This window comes from Periplaneta americana, chromosome 6 (genome assembly GCF_040183065.1).
Source record: "Periplaneta americana isolate PAMFEO1 chromosome 6, P.americana_PAMFEO1_priV1, whole genome shotgun sequence".
NCBI lineage: Eukaryota > Metazoa > Arthropoda > Insecta > Blattodea > Blattidae > Periplaneta > Periplaneta americana.
Window position 1 is genome coordinate 147,264,455 of NC_091122.1, and position 16,916 is coordinate 147,281,370.

The window sequence follows — 16,916 nt, forward strand, 5'->3', positions numbered from 1 at the left end:
CAGAAACATCGTTGTCACGGAGTCGAACGAAAAGGGAACTGCGAACGCCGTATACGGTTCGAAAGAGGAGGGATGTGGGTACACAACTGTGAAATATCCCATCACGCGCTGCGCTCCTACCGGAAGTAGTGGGGGCTCATGTTGAGGTACCAAAACAGTGCTTGCGTGCTCATAACTCGCGAAGTTGCGTCGTAACAGGGTCGAGTAAGTTCATAGTGATATTATACTTTTTTTTTAACTGACTGCTTGGATTCATCTGCCAAAAAACCCCCCATTTAGTCCTCTTTCTCTCTGTATATGCAACGAATGCCCCGGGTTGCATTCGTGAATCGGATGCCAACAGGCAAGTCATCCTTCCTCGCCCGGACAGAGCCAGGTTTCATCTTCAGTCATGTACCTGATAAGCCCCGGGACCCGGATCTCAACGCCCGGGATCGAATTTTTGGTGCCTGGTTACAAGATCAGCGCGCTAGCCTTGAATCACAGACGAAACTCTGTTTTGGGATTAGACTACAAACAGTATTTCGTGTGCAATCCAGAAATCGAAAGTTCATCTTCTGATTAGTATACATAATAAATTATATCGTTTATATAGCCAATCGGAGCATGGTAAAACCACAGTCTAATATACACAGTCACGAAGCTTAATACATAGGGAATATGCATCCATAGATAGTTGCTAACCACTAGGATCGCGACTATCGCCTCATCACAGACAATGCGAAATAGTACCGGCACAGTCTATTGTTTCCAGCAGCCTCAACAACTCAAGCTTCGTGACTGTGTATACTAGACTGTGGTAGAACTCTGAAATATTTCTTAATATGTTTAACGTGTAATGGAAAATACGTGCCATGTTCGAGAAATTTGATTTTTGTTTAATTGTTTTGTATCTGAATAATTTCACCTTTACATTTTCTGTAGGCCTTTATTATTTTTGTCTTTTGAAGAATTTACATTCTTGAACTCTTTTACTTCTAGTTTGAAAATTATTTTCGGGTTTTTTTAATTTCTTAGCCTTTGTAGCCACTTTTAACAGCCACCTTGTGTTGGACGTTTTCTCCAAATATTTAAGTTTGAAATCTGAAGTACTGTTTCCAAACAATCTATGATCTCATTCTATGTGGGAATACTAATATGTACTAATTAATGCTCAACAAATCTTAGTGTTCTTGTTGATGTTTCAAATGTGATGAAAAGTGATGAGTCGTGGTAAGTAATGGAAGATACAACGCAAGACCTGCAATTCTTCAAAGTACACAGTATCATAACTAAAACAAGTCTGAATATTATTTCAATAAGGATTGAGAGAAGTCACCTTGCTCATCGTGTCCATCACTGTCATTCCTGTTCCTTCAGGGGACAATATCAACTTGAAAACGTGAAAAACATGAACGAAACTCATGACGCGAAAAGACATTCTCACATACTTCATAGCTTTCCCAATTGTTTACAAATCGATTCTGCCCTAAGTATTATGTTATTATCAGACATCGGATTCTAGGGCAAATGCCTATTTTGTTTCTTTAGGAGAAAAGTAAAAATAATTAATAATATTTGTGTTTCATGGAAATTGAAAGGTATTCAAAGAGTTTTATAGTGCCCTAAAATGCCCTAAAATGCCCTAAAACGGTTATTAGAGCCTAATTTGTTAATATTCGCCTAAAAATGCCTAACTCACTGTAAAGTTTCGCATTTTACTCTTACTTTTTATAATTTATACATGCATTCACTGCGAAATTTAAGGCATTTAAAAAGTGGAAAGTTTGCTTCACACCGGCCATGAAACCATTGATAAAGGAAACAAAATGTTTTGAATCTCACGACACTCGCAATAGATTTCACCGAATTTAACATGTTTGGAGGCATAAATGCCGACGAAGAACCAACCTTAGTTTTGAAGCAGGCAACAATCACAACATGTGCTGCTACCGATTCAGAGATATACTATACTATAAAAATGACTGTTTTCGGTCTGAAACCGATTAGCTGTACTGCCCTTCAGAGTGTCATAAAATCACAATTTTTGGAGAAAGAGTGTTTTTGAAATATTTATGAAAAGTCGTAAAACTGCGAATTAGTAGGGTAAACCGTTACAAAATATTTAAAAGAATGGCCCTCCTAGTGTTAACACTACCAGGAAATGCAACAATAAGTGGAACTTTGTATTTTTGTCCAATTGAATCTCAATAACAACGGTTCATTTGAATGCTCGTTAACAGTTGCTCTTTCCCTCACCTTATTTGTGTTGAGAAGTTTTGAGCGGTAGGACGTTTTCCTGTGAAGTTTAACGCGATAATGCCGAAAAATATAAGTGCAAAATCTACATTGATCCGGCAATGGCTAACAGAATATTCAGAATTCACTTATGATGGAAAAATAATATTCTGCAAGATTTGTAGCAAACAGGTATGTAACAATAGTTGAAATATATAAATTCTATTAATTTTAATGAGTAGGCCTATAATATTTATACATTGACTGAGCTATCCTGAGGTATAATTCTTTTTAAGACCACTACACTTTAACCTTTTAAATTCCGATAGTTAAATATTTGCAGGTCATTAAAATTTTGATTGTTCGAACCCACTAACTTTGTGATAGAAATACGGCAATACAACAATTAGGATTTTATTTTAATTCAGTTTACTTTACATTTTTAGATTTCGCAAGAAAAAAAGTGCCACCTAAAGCAGCATGTGCAAGAAGCGGCTCATAAGGCTAAAGCTCAGCAGAAAAATCAACTGCAACAAACTTTACTAACACAGCCTACTTCATCCAATCTCAGCAGCAATTTCTATGCTGATTTAACCAGAGCGTTTGTTGCTGCTAACATTCCCTGGAATGCAATTGAAAATCCGGTTTTAAGACAGTTTTTACAAAAATACTGCAAACAAAATATCCCATCTGAGTCGACCCTAAGAAAAAATTACTTAGACAGAATATACAATGAAACTTTAGCTTCCATTCGGGAGGATATAGGTGATTCTTACATATGGGTCTCTGTGGATGAAACCTCAGATCCTATGAATAGGTATATAGCAAATATGGTAGTAGGAAAACTTAGTCCTGATGGACCTTCGATTCCACACCTCGTATGTGTTAAGGAACTTTCGAAAGTGAATAGCCAAGCCATTACTTATTTTGTAAATAAAGGCCTACAGTCTTTATACTCAGGTAATATAGACGATTCTAAAGTTCTGTTGTTTTGTACTGATGCTGCCTCATACATGGTTGCTGCAGCTCCACTTCTTAAAACATTTTATCCTAACCTCACGCATGTAACCTGTCTAGCACATGGCCTTCACAGGGTTTCTGAAACAATCCGGAATGAATTTCCTCTTGTCAATTCGTTTATTTCTAACACAAAAAAATGTTTTTGTAAAGCCCCATCCAGGATTTCAATATTCAGAGAGAACTTTCCAGATATCCCACTCCCACCTCAGCCGGTTGTTACAGGATGGGGAACCTGGATTCAGTCAGTGGTGTATTATTCTAAGTATTTTAAAGAAGTGGTCACAGTTATTGATGAATTACCTGAAACTGATAGTGCAGCGTGTGTGAAAGCAGTGAAAGATTGTCTGAATGACTCACGAGTGAAAAACGATATTGCCTACATAACATCAAACTTTTCTTTCATACCTGCAAGCATTGAACAATTAGAACGTGAAAAACAATCTCTTTGTAGCCAAATAGCAATAGTAAAGGAAGCTCAAGTGAACATACATTCTGCTTTGGGCGAAACTGGGAAAAAAGTTAAAAATAAGTGGGACAACGTATTAAATAAGAATGCAGGATTTTCATTGTTGGAAAAAGTATCAAGAGTGATATCGGGGGAAAGTGTAAATGTTCCAATAAGTATTGATGTTTCTATTGTACCTAATTTAAAATTTGCGCCTCTCACATCAGTTTCGGTTGAAAGAAGTTTTTCTGCTTTCAAAATGATTCTCAGTGACAAAAGGCAAAGGTTAACTGTGGAGAATTTAGAAAAAATTCTGGTGGTGTACTGTGCAGATAATTATAATAAAGTCTGAGCATGGAACTGAATTTCAATAACTTAAAATGAGTAATCTTGATATCAATAATCATTATTTCATTAGTTTCAATATATTAAATTTGTGCAGCTCTGTTTATAAATATAATATATAATTCGTTTTTAATATTTAAACATACTTTTTTGTGCGTATTTTAGTGTATAACTAAAAATTTCAGTGAAAGAAATAAGTATGATACCTTGATGTGCCTAAAATGCCTATTTTCATTAAAATAGAGCCTAATTTTACAAATTTTGAGCTTATTTTAGGCGCCTAAAACTGCAATTTTTAGTGCCTAAAAATCCGATGTCTAGTTATTATTAATGTACTAGCCGTACCCGTGCGCTCTGCTGCACCCGTTAGAAATAAATATAAAGTAATTACATAATTAAAATAGGACATTTGATCCAGGGAACATTCGTGTTTGATAGAACAATAAATGGTTTATTATGTTACTTAATTTAAATTGTATTTAAAAAATTAATACGCGATCATTTTGATCCAGAGACCACTCATTTGGTCATAAAAATATTTTAGGAAATACAGGAAAGAATGCCTATCAAGTTTTCTGTGCATAAGAAGCTATTTTAATCTTACCTGTCCTCGATTCACTCAGAAGTTACTGCAATAACATTATAGCATTATGTCCATCTAGAGAAACTACACTTTCCAATGGTGAATTAATAATTAATTATACAAATCGATTAATTTAGCTTCCGATATTACTTCATGTCGATTGTTGTTGTCCAAGGCCCCTTATAGACGAAGTCATTTGTTTTTTATTTAATTACACCTCCTTAGATGGCGTTGTTATTGTAATTTTTAAACTCATTTATCTCATTAAATATCAGTCCTATCAAACTTTTGCACGGAATAAAACTTATCGGAAATTATTTTTAAAGAAACTTTTGTTATGTAATATTTTTCATGAAAATTAATAATAAGGGAGATATTTCGATTTATTTGATTCAAGCCCTCTTACAACCCCCAATTTAAATAAAATATTTTGAATGCCATATAGCGTAAATTCTAAGCTACAACGAACTTAATTTATATTCCAATTTTCATATAAATCGGTTCAGCCATTATCACGTGAAAAGGTAACAAACAACCAGACAGACAGACATACAAACAAAAATTTCAAAAAAGCGATTTTCGGTTTCAGGGCGGTTAATTATATATGTTAAGACCAATTATTTTTGGAAAATCGAAAATTACCAGAAACATTTCGGCTACAGATTTATTATTAGTATAGATTTGCCGATTTTCGCTTTTTAACCCACAAACAGAGGCAGAAACACGAAATGAAAACAGTGGCGAGCACATTTTTTTAGTTAAGTAGATATCTATCTATCTATCTATCTATCTATCTATCTATCTATCTATCTATCTATCTATCTATCTATCTATCTATCTATCTATCTATCTATCTATCTATCTATCTATCTATCTATCTATCTATCTATCTACCTACCTACCTACCTACCTACCTACCTACCTACCTACCTACCTACCTATCTATCTATCTATCTATCTATCTATCTATCTATCTATCTATCTATCTATCTATCTATCTATCTATCTATCTATCTATCTATCTACCTATCTACCTATCTATCTATCTATCTATCTATCTATCTATCTATCTATCTATCTATCTATCTATCTATCTATCTATCTATCTATCTATCTATCTATCTATCTATCCGTCTATCTATCTATCGTCTGTCTGTCTGTCTGCCTGTCTACATAACCATCTATGGTCCGTTCCAGGTATCTTTAGAGTAGAAAGACGAAACAAGACCTCTACGCACGTATTTGGGAGACTTAAGGCCAATGATCGCTCTGGCGGGAGATGTTGGTTGAACGAAGCTAGCAGGGAATGGATCATTTCTATCTGAATTCTACTTTACCTTCTAGCACGAGCATCTTACCTCTTAGCGACCTCGAGCTGATGCTGCCCGCAATACACTCCGGCAAGATCGACTCTGCCCACATATGCGTGAAGTTACTCTACAGATTCCCAGGACGGATCATATCTATCTATGTCTGTTAAGATTCCCATTAAGAATGATCGGTACTGAACCCGTACCTGAAATAGTGCTGGATGTTTCATTGACTATTACACTTTTATTACGACATACTACTTTTGACCAATAAAACGGTACGAAAGGACATCTTTCAAGCAATCATGGCTGCTTATAGCACAATTTTATCACTTCCCTACCATTTGTTTAATTTTATCACTTCCCTAGCATTTGTTTGTTTTTATCACTACCCTAGCATTTGTTTCTTTATTTGCCAACATTTCAAACTGCAAATTCTTTACGGTACTATAAAACATGCTTTGGGATCGTAATTTGTTTCCCGCATAGATAGTCGACTGAAAATGTCGGCTCCGTTCAAACGCTTTGGTGAAGGCAACGTTAGTGAAATAGAATTTTAGTAAGTCAATTAATATCTATTTTATTGTATTAGAGTACTTTATTTCTTCTAACCTTTAAATGCTTTATTCTGTGTTATCACCTCCCTACCATTTGTTTCTTTGTTTGCCAACATTTCAAACTGCAAATTCTTTACGGTACTGTAAAACCACGGCAGACTTCATGCTCCCTTCGCTTCTTTGTATAGAGAAGCGAAGCGAGCATCAAGTCGGCCGTGATAAAACATGCTTTGGGATCGTCATTTGTTTACAGCATAGACAGTCAACTGAAAATGGCGGCTCCGTTCAAACGTTTTGGTGAAGCTAACAATAATTAAATAGAATTTCAGTAAGTCAATTAATATTTTATTGTATTAGACCACTTTATTTCTTATAATATTTATATACTTTCTTCTAAACTTGTAATAGTCAATTAAATCCCACTCGAGTTTTGATTTTCTCTATATAAATCAAAACCTCTAGTGAGATTACTGTTGATAATATGCCCAACAGAAGGTTTTAAATAATTGATACAATAATAACCTCATGCATAAAATATGAAATAACATAAAACACTCCAATTCAGTATGTTATATTGATTTCATCTAAAATTTATGCAACTGTTTATTACTACATAAGATATAATTTTGGATATACTGAGAAAACTATTCCTAGAAATGATACAGTAATAAGTTTACGCATAAAATATTAAATAAGATAAAACTCTACAATTCAGTATGTGATATTGATATAAACTAAAATTTATGCAAGTATTACTAGGCTACATAAGACATAATTTTGGATATACTGGGAAAACTATTCCTTGAATTGATACAATAATAACCTCACGCATAAAATACGGTACTCATTCAGTATGTGATTTTGTTATCAACAAAAAATTTATCCAACTATTACTACATAAGGCATAATTTTAGATATTCTCACAGTCTAGTACAGCGTTTCTCAAACTTTTTTGAAGTGGGAACCACTTTTTAAAGTCAGAACAGTTCCGCGGACAACCTTTCTCTTGTTCCCTTCGGAAGCAAATTTATCATTTTCGTAGCATATTTTAATACCAGTATACTTATATTTAAAAATAGAATTAAGGTTCGGTACTTTGGTCCTCTGTTATGAATTGGGGTGGTCCCTGGCTAGGTTACAGGCGCCAGATGTGCAGGGAAAAGATGGCGAGAAACACGCAATATAGTGCTTTAAATCCCTCTTTTGTTGCTGAGAGTAGAATGGAAAGTCGATAGACGGGTAGGCTAATAAATTTCATAAAATGTTAGTACTGGGAGAAAAAGTGAAATTCGATTGCCATATGTCATTTCCAAACTCTGAGATTTTAAGCTGTAGTGTGATACACAATTCGTTTGAATTTTATTTTTTCTTCTGTCTTTTTTGAAGGACCACAAGGGCAGACCTCGAGGATCACAGGTGGTCCGCGGACCATAGTTTGAGAAACGCTGGTCTAGTATATACAGTCACGAAGCTCAATACGTAGTAAATATGCATCCATAGATAGTTGCTAACCACTAGGATCGCTAATATCGCCTCATTACAGACAATGCGAAATAATTCCGGCACAGTCTATTGTTCCTAGCACCCTCACAACTCAAGCTTCGTGACTGTATATACTAGTCTGTGATATTCTGCAAAACTATTCCTTGCAGACGAAATCCTTAGATGGCGTCACAATTATTTCCATGGCTCCTTAAAGCCTAGCGCTGCAATTACCATTCATCGTGCTGAGGAAAACAATCGTCATCAGTAGACTTTTGGCAAGACATCCAATCTGAAGCTGCATCTGTAAAAAGAAAATAGCGTCTTACTTGATATCTTATATATAGAATCTTAATGACCACGTCACGAATTCCAAGTTGGGACACGATGTACAGTCCACGTGATGTCACTTCATTATTTCCTTGTTATATAACACAACACTTACGGCTTAGATAAATTGCTAGAACGCGAGTTTACAATTCCGACAATTCGGGTTTGATTCCCGGCGAAGACCAGAATAAATCCCTCATTAGCCTATTTCCTATTTCATCGTATGAACATCCTCTATTTATTCCTATTCTTATCTTCATTTCATATAATAATAATAATAATAATAATAATAATAATAATAATAATAATAATAATAATATAATTATTATTTATTTATTAACAGGGGTTACAATGTAAACTAATCTTCCTCTATCCAAAGTGTTTAAATTCTTATCTTCTTCCTCCATTCTTCTCTTGCCTCCCAATCCCGTTCTTCCAAGCCTTTCTCCTTCATTCCACTTCTTATATCGTCCATCTAGGTTTTCTTTGGTCTTCCCCTCTTTCCTCTCCCTGGCGGAATCCATTCCAAAATCTGTCTGGGCAATCTTCTTTCTGGCATTCTACGTACGTGGCCATACCATTCTAATTGCTTGTAGCTAACGAAATCTAATAATGTATTATTAACTCCCATTTCTTGTCTAATGGTTGTGTTTCGACTTTTTTCCAATTTAGAATGTCTAATGAAACGTCTAAAACAATTCATTTCAGTGGAGAGGAGTTTCAATTTCAGATTCGTGTTTAAATGCCACGTTTCCGCCCCATATGTTATAGTACTCCGTATTATAGATTTATAGATTTGGAGTTTTGTTTCAATTGTTATTGTCTTAACCCTCCAAACCCCATTTAACATAGCTATTGCCGATCTACCTTTCTGAATTCTGTATTTTATGTCGCTTTCCTGGCTGTATGTTGAGTTAATTTTACCCCCAAATATTCACCCTACTCACATCCTTTGATACAGCCCATCTCATTCCATCTCCCAAAACCAAATCTTTCATTTCCTCCCCACAGGACATATATATAGAGCTTTCTCTAAATCTATATATATAATTTGAACCGATAATGGAAATTACGGGAAAACGGCTGAACGGATTTTAATGAGTGACCCCTCATTTTCATGCCTGGCATCCAAAGTTTTTCGGAAAAGTAGTAGTTTTCAGTGAAATGTCAATTTTCCTACATAATTTTCCTATTTTCAAAAATCCATCTGTTGTCAGTTTTGAGAACTAATTTTATTCAATCACGGCCGACTTAATTGAATTTCAGAACAAAACACACACTACAATAAACAATAGGCTATTACACGAAGGCCATGACCTGCAGGATTGCCGACATATTTAGAGCTCAATTCAATTTGTTATTAAAATCTGATTCTGCAGTGTATAATTTTCTGAGTACAGCTGTGTATTGGATATTCAAATCTACGAAACTTGAGGTGGTTTGATGACATTATTACCATTAGAAATTAAATATTATTATAGTTAATATCATGATGTGACTATTTTTCATTAATTATAGGCCTACATATTAATGCTATATTGATGATATGAAAGTGAAACGTTTTGAGGTTATGTAAGTAAATGTAGAGAATATCTTAATTTAGAGCTTCATTTCTATAATTTACAGAGTGACTGCTATATATAACTACAAAACTTAAGTAAGATAATAATATTGTCATTAAAAATCAAATATGTTTATACTTATTAAACCAGTGGGGTTGGGTCTTTTTCATATACTTAATGGCGGTGTAGTGTAGATATTGATATGTGTCATTGTCTTCAGTATTGGCTCGAGAAGGCGCAAAAATTACAGTTCCTAAGGAAAGATAAAAAGTTATTACTTACCGATAAAATAAGAGGCCTAGAAAATTTTGTAGTCTCCAGATAATTTCAGCAAGATCTCTTAGTAGGATAAAATGATTTTACGCTCTGTATTTCAAGTTCTACGTACATGCAGCAGCTATACGAAAATGCTATTGTTCGAAAGCTTAGCAAACCTGACATTTTTTTACCTGAAATAGCTACTGCTATCGTCCTGACATTGATACTTGCGTTTTCGCGTTGAAACTCAAAAACTGAAGTTGGATAGGTTCAAGAAAAAGTATTTGGCTAAAAAAATCCATTCAGAGGGAGTATGTTTCATTATTATGGATATGGAATCAAATAACTATCAAAAAGACTTATTATTCTTCATTGAAAATAAATCTGAAAAATTTTTATTTGAACGTCTAACGAACTCAGTTTGCAGCAGTATTTGCTGCACAAGCCACTAGTTTATTTTAAACCCCATTTATTGTATTCTTCTATACGTTTTCTGGTCATATATTCTATGTCCTCATAGTCCTGTGCTATAGCTGGTAGTCTGCAAATAACAGAGTATAAATTGTAGAATTCTCAATAGGTATTCCCATATCTTTACACTTCTTCTTCCAATTTTGTAAAGCTTGTTGTATATATATCTTAAATAAAGTCGGGGATAAACTACACCCTTGACGTAAGCCTTTTGTAACTAGAAATTCCTCCGAAACATTCTTGTCAATCTCTATCCTAGAGGTTGCATTCTCATATAATTTGCCTATGGCATTTACAAGAAGTTTGTTTTCTACTTTATTCTTTAATACTTCCCATGATTTCTTTAGTGGGACGGAGTTATAGCCTTTTTCTAAATCCACCAATACAAAATGTATTGATTGTCTTTTGACACATTTCTTTTCCATTAACTGTTTAACCACAAAAATGTGATCAGTCATTATTTTTTTTCATCAACATTCATACCAATGACCATTTTTTTTTAGAAAATTTGGAGGCTCTGAATTATGTACATAAGTAATTACAAATTTTCAAATCCGTTTATCTTATTTTTCTCTTCAAATTTCTTCTATTAATTGGAAGAAACACTACTGCGTCATAACTTATGACTTCTCTCATTCCAAACTTCCAAGAAACCGCGCTGCCATGGCTACCAAACGTACAACAAGAGACACCTGCCGCTAACTTGAGAAACTGACAGTACAGGCAGTTTAATCCTCAATTAGTGCCCGATCCAGAACTAGTGATCTTACCACCACATTTCTGTATACGGGTTCCACCATAACTTTCTATTATATTTACTTAGAATTAATATGAAATCCAGACAGTCTGTTAACTAGTAACAGTACTAATGCTGAAATTAACTTCGAACAATCTATTTCCTCTTACTGATCTTAAATATCCAACACCTATTATTTCTGCTCCTAGATCACTCTCCTGTCACGTTCCTTCCTGCATTCTATTTTTACTAGCATAATTTTATACAGGTTCAACTATAAGTAATGACTTTAATTTCAGGGGGTTATTCTTTGAGATATCTCTAACAAAAAAGTGTAACACAATTTTGCTTGTTTTAGCTTTCTTTTCGAGATAAAAATTGTTTTATACGAAACATTTCATAGCGTGTTTTAAGAGAGTCACTAACATAATTTCCAATAAGCTCAGTCAATTTAAGAGAGCAGTGTATTATGATAATAAGTGATTGTAAGAATTTTAGTTTTGTCCTTTAAATGTGCAGAAATTTGATCCGGACAAATGTAACTTTTCGTTATGAAAAGGAATTTTACAAAGTTACCTTTCTGTCTTCTATTCAACTCCAAAACTTCTGTGACAGCGACCAATCCAATATACAGGCTGTTTCTGGGGTAGTGTTATTAAAGGCTGATTTACAATAAACCGGAAACCGAAACGACAACAAGAACGAGAACGAACATAATGTTAAAATAAGTGTATTTAAATGTGAGCGTTCACAATAGTTAATTGTGAATGCTCACATTTAAATACATTTATTTTAACAATATTTTCGTTCTCATTCTCGTTGTCGTTTCCGTTCCCGGTTTATTGTGAACCAGCCTTAACTTTCAGGGATGATGGGGAAGGCCACATGTATCACTTTGAGATCAGGAACCATGGTCCGGAAATGACTGAGTCGAAAGTTATAAGCAAAAATAGTTGTGTGGAAATGGAATTGTAATTTGGCACCACGTGCTCTCCTTCCCTTAACCTTTGGAATAGTCGTGGAAAGATGGTATGGGCCGGATGTCTCCTAGGTGGGTACTTGGCCCGATACAATCTGTGAGCTTGTCTACTGTTCCCATTGGCTCATCCGTATTCGAAAATCAGGTCTGCATATTCCGCTCTCGTGTATTCCTTCATTTCACTAAAGGGCTTTCAGAATAAGAAGGCATATGGCCTACGCCAATCGAGTGCAAGCAGCAATACGGCGTTGTCAGACGATGCACGGTGTACGAGACGTGGAAGACAGCAACAGATAAGGACAGAAACTATCAGTCGCTGCTCGTTGCAAGCGAGAGGACGGGTCGAGATCCGTTCCTTCATTGTGTGTAATTTTAAATATTATTACTCTTACTGAAGTAATTTTCATCCCAATTTTTATTATTCTTCGCTTCACAGATCAGTAGATCTTGGAGTCACTAACTTGCGAAATAAAGTGACAGATATGTAGAAATTTACTTTGCTAATGTCAGACAAAGAATGTCTTCATTTAAAAAAGGAATGCTGCATATTGTATTGCACTATCTGACATGTGGAAATTCTCTCCTGAAATAATTGAGGGCGAGAAACTGTACCCAAATGTTTAGACTTTCTTGTACAGCAGTGCTCAATTTATTATTGTTTATTTCTCCAGAGGAAAGATGAGATACAGTTTGTTTGTAGGGGCAGCCTACGAATCTAGCGATAATAAAACGTAAACATGTGTATAGAAACGTAATTTAGTATTGATATTGAAGTTGAAAAGTAATTTATTTTTCCTCTGCTAAATGAAACCTATATAATTTAATTTAATTCTCTAGCTTATACCTTACTTAGGGTCCAGGGTTCTATATTCTGGTTACGAATCTGGCTATAATGCAACGTAAGCATAATAATTATGTGTTCATACATAATTCAGTATTCATACTGAAACTGTAGATTATTTTATTTTTCTCTGTAAAACTAAGTCTATCTAATTTTATTTTATTCTCTAACTTTTACGTATCTAGAGGTCCAAGGTTCTATATTCTGGCTAAGAATCCGGCTATAAGAATATAAGCATATCTGTTCATAGGTAGGTCTATTCAGTACTCATATTGAAATTGAAGATTACTTTCTTTTACTTTGTTAAATCAAGCCTATCTAATTTAATTTAATCCTCAGGCTTATACCTACCTAGAGGTCCAGGGTTCTATGTTCTATCACTCTGGCCAGTGGCATATCCTACTAGTGAAGGTAGTTATATAGAAGTGAATGTGAAAACCGTAACCCAATAATATCGTTAATATATTGAAGGTAAATTTGTATATTAAAAAAACGTATAAAATGTAATGTATTATATATAACGCGAGGTTTTTAAAATAGAAACTGAGTTTTGGAATTGTAAAATCTTCTCGTTTCTAGCATGCCTATATTTATTTTAAAAGTGAAATGTAATTAAATTGCTTATCTTATAAAGTTGTTTATGCTCTTAAGAAAGAACGTTCTTAACACTCTTCGTATAACTCATGGAAAAAGAGGCAGGGGTGTTTACGTTTACAATATCGACCAAATATCTCATACAGCGGGTGATCAAATTATTAGGGACACTTGGTAAAAGTAGGAATTTCATCTTCAAATTCACATAAAACACAAGTAATTCGGATTTTCTCAACTGGAAAAGCTTTATTACTCTAAATAGTGTTTTATAAACAATATTATTACATATTTAATTGTGTAATAATCAGGGAACGGATTTATATGGACTAAAAATATATGAAATATGTAAATATATATGTAGTTATTTTTACCAAAATATGGAATTAAATATGGATTTTTACCAAAATATGGAATTAAATATGGACTTAAAATTATAAAAAAATGACTATGTACGTTAAATATTGGTACATTTTAATCAAACTAAACAAAAAATATAATGGACGTACCTTATCTTCCAATGTAGTTTCAACAAAACACAATTTTTATTGTCTGTTACCATAACAATAGGTTACAAACATTTCTTTCAAGTGCTGAAAAGTGAATCTTCTTCTATTGTCTCTGAGGATAGATTTATACTGACTAAAAGAGCGTTCGACGTCACAAGAAGTAACTGGTACATAATTCAATTTCACAATGTCTGCTGGGGATAAGTCCAAGTTAATCTTCACTGTTGATTCACCACTCATCACAGCAACAACCTTTTGTAGTTCTTCATATCCAGGGTTTTTTGAAAGTACAGTGTCCACCTTAGCTCTTACTGCATCTGCAACTTTACCTCTACCACGATTCAGTTGTTCCACAGTACTATTTATAATTTCAAAACTTTCAGATAGTGAAAGGTGCCTATTTTGGAGACTTTTGAGCGTTTTTATGATGCATGAAAATGTATGCTGAATGTGAGCTAAGTCATTCTTCACACTTATGTCACAGGTAACTGTTTTCGCAGTATCAATTGAGACTGCATCTTCAGAGTCCAATGCAAGGAGAACATTGTTAATAGAGTCTATATGTTCGGCATAATATTCAACTGCTTCTAGCCATGTACCCCATCTAGTTAAAATTGGCTTTGGTGGCAATGGAATTTCAGGGTACATTTCTTTCAACACGTTAACTCTACTGGGAGCTTTGAGAAATACTTTTTTCACTGATGAAATCAACAAATCTACTTTAGGGAAATTGTCTCTGACCACTTCTGCCACACGATGAAATGCATGCGCCACACAAGTAAAATGAGTCAATTTAGGATATACAACAGATAATGCTTGTCCAGCTTTGACCATATAAGGGGCAGCATCGCTAATAAAGAATAACACATTATCGTACATAATACCCTTTGGCCACAGGATACCCATAGCTTCGTTGAACAGTTTAACTATAGTTTTGTTATTGCACTTTTCTAGAACATCACAATGTAAAAGAATTCGTTCAGAATATTGTTCACTTAACAAACCGATAACTACATTACCAACAAGTCTACCTTCTTTGTCGGGAGTCTCATCAATGGAAACCCAAATTGAACTATCTTTAATTTCATCTCTTATCTTCTGTATTGTCTCATCGTAGATGGATGGAGCATACGTCTTCCTAAGTGTTGACTCATCCGGGATTGTATGTTGAGTATATTTTTCAAGGAATTCCCTGAAGACCTTATTCTTTAGTTTGTAGAGAGGAATATCAGCAGAGATGAGAGAACGGCACAGGTCGATGTTAAACTCAGATCTTACATTCGATGTTGTTGGTTGTGTTAAAAACAATTGTCTCTGCTTGGAATTTAGTTGTTTGTTGGCCTGATGTTTACTAGTTGTAATGTGTTGTTGCACCAGGAACTTTTGTGTAGATGATACTGCACACTGACACAAATTACAAAATAATATTTTATTGTCAGTTGATAAACCATCTTCTTTAAATTCTGAAATGTAACTTGTTAGTTTTGATTTTAAATTGACTGAATGACGTACTTTTGGCATATTTACCGTCTTTATAGTATGATTTACAAAACTGAACCTATGTGTACTCTGACTGGCATTTAACTGTTGAGCTGCACAACTGAAGTCTGTTAAAAATTTTAAATTAAATTAATACAGTTTTGTAACTTACTTTCCCATTGTTGATAGGACTGCTAATTTTCAAATAACTCTGATGTTAAAGGGATTACTGAACATGTGTTTAAATCTCTATTGTTGAAATGTATTTTTAAAAGTTAATGGAATTTTGTTTTGTTTTATTGTTAAACCTAATATAATATGGACTGTTTTATATGAAATATGGAAAATATATGGAAATTAACGAAAATATGTACTAAACTCTAAAATATGGAAAAATATGGAAAATAAAAGTAGGATTTTTCAACCCTACACATTGTGAAACATAAAGATAATGCAAAATATAAATTATATTAGCTTTATAAGTAAATATGTATTTACATATAAATCCTTTCCCTGGTAATAATGAATATGGAATTAAATAAACAAGAAAACTAATATTTTGTCACACCTCCCTTTGCAGAAATTACAGTTTTAACTCTCTTTGTCATACTAGAAACGCATTGAAGACAATTGTTTTAATTTCTTGGCTGTGATGCCACATATTGATCAGTTTTTCTATTAAAGATTTTTTATTTGTAATAGTTTCTGAATGAATTTGCTCTTAATTAGCTCCCAAATATTTTCAATCGGATTAAGGTCCGGAGAGTTACCGGAACCCTAATTTTGTTATCAGACAGGAATTTTGTCACCTTATTTGCCTTGTGACAGGGCGCAGAGTCATGCATGAACACAAAATAACCATCTGGAAACCATTCACGGACTTGTGAAAGAAGCCATTCCTTCAGAACCTTTATGTGTTGATATTGTCTCATCATTCCTTGAACAAAATACAGGCGACCAGTTCCATGACCATTAATCACAGACCACACCATGATGCTTAGAGGATGTTTAACAGTCTTCTACATAGAAAGGCGCCAATGAGAGATGCTGGAATCAACATATCTTCTATGACAACCCGTCGGAGGATCAAAGAGTTAGGGTTTTCATTTCGCACTCCAACTAAGAAACCATTCCTGAAACCATACATGGTGAAGAAGGTCTCTCTTGGGCAAAGCAGCATCAATTTTGGACTGTTGATGAT

At 34.2% G+C, this 16,916-nt stretch overlaps 1 protein-coding gene across 1 annotated transcript in view; it reads right to left on the reverse strand.

The window, feature by feature from the left end:
- LOC138702273 (carbonic anhydrase 2-like) overlaps positions 1 to 16,916 on the reverse strand; it is a 56,812-nt gene that overhangs the window by 19,099 nt on the left and 20,797 nt on the right. The window contains exon 3 of the mRNA XM_069829854.1: positions 8,194 to 8,263. Within this exon, the coding sequence (XP_069685955.1) occupies positions 8,194 to 8,263 (70 nt within the window). The remainder of the gene's footprint in view (positions 1 to 8,193; positions 8,264 to 16,916) is intronic.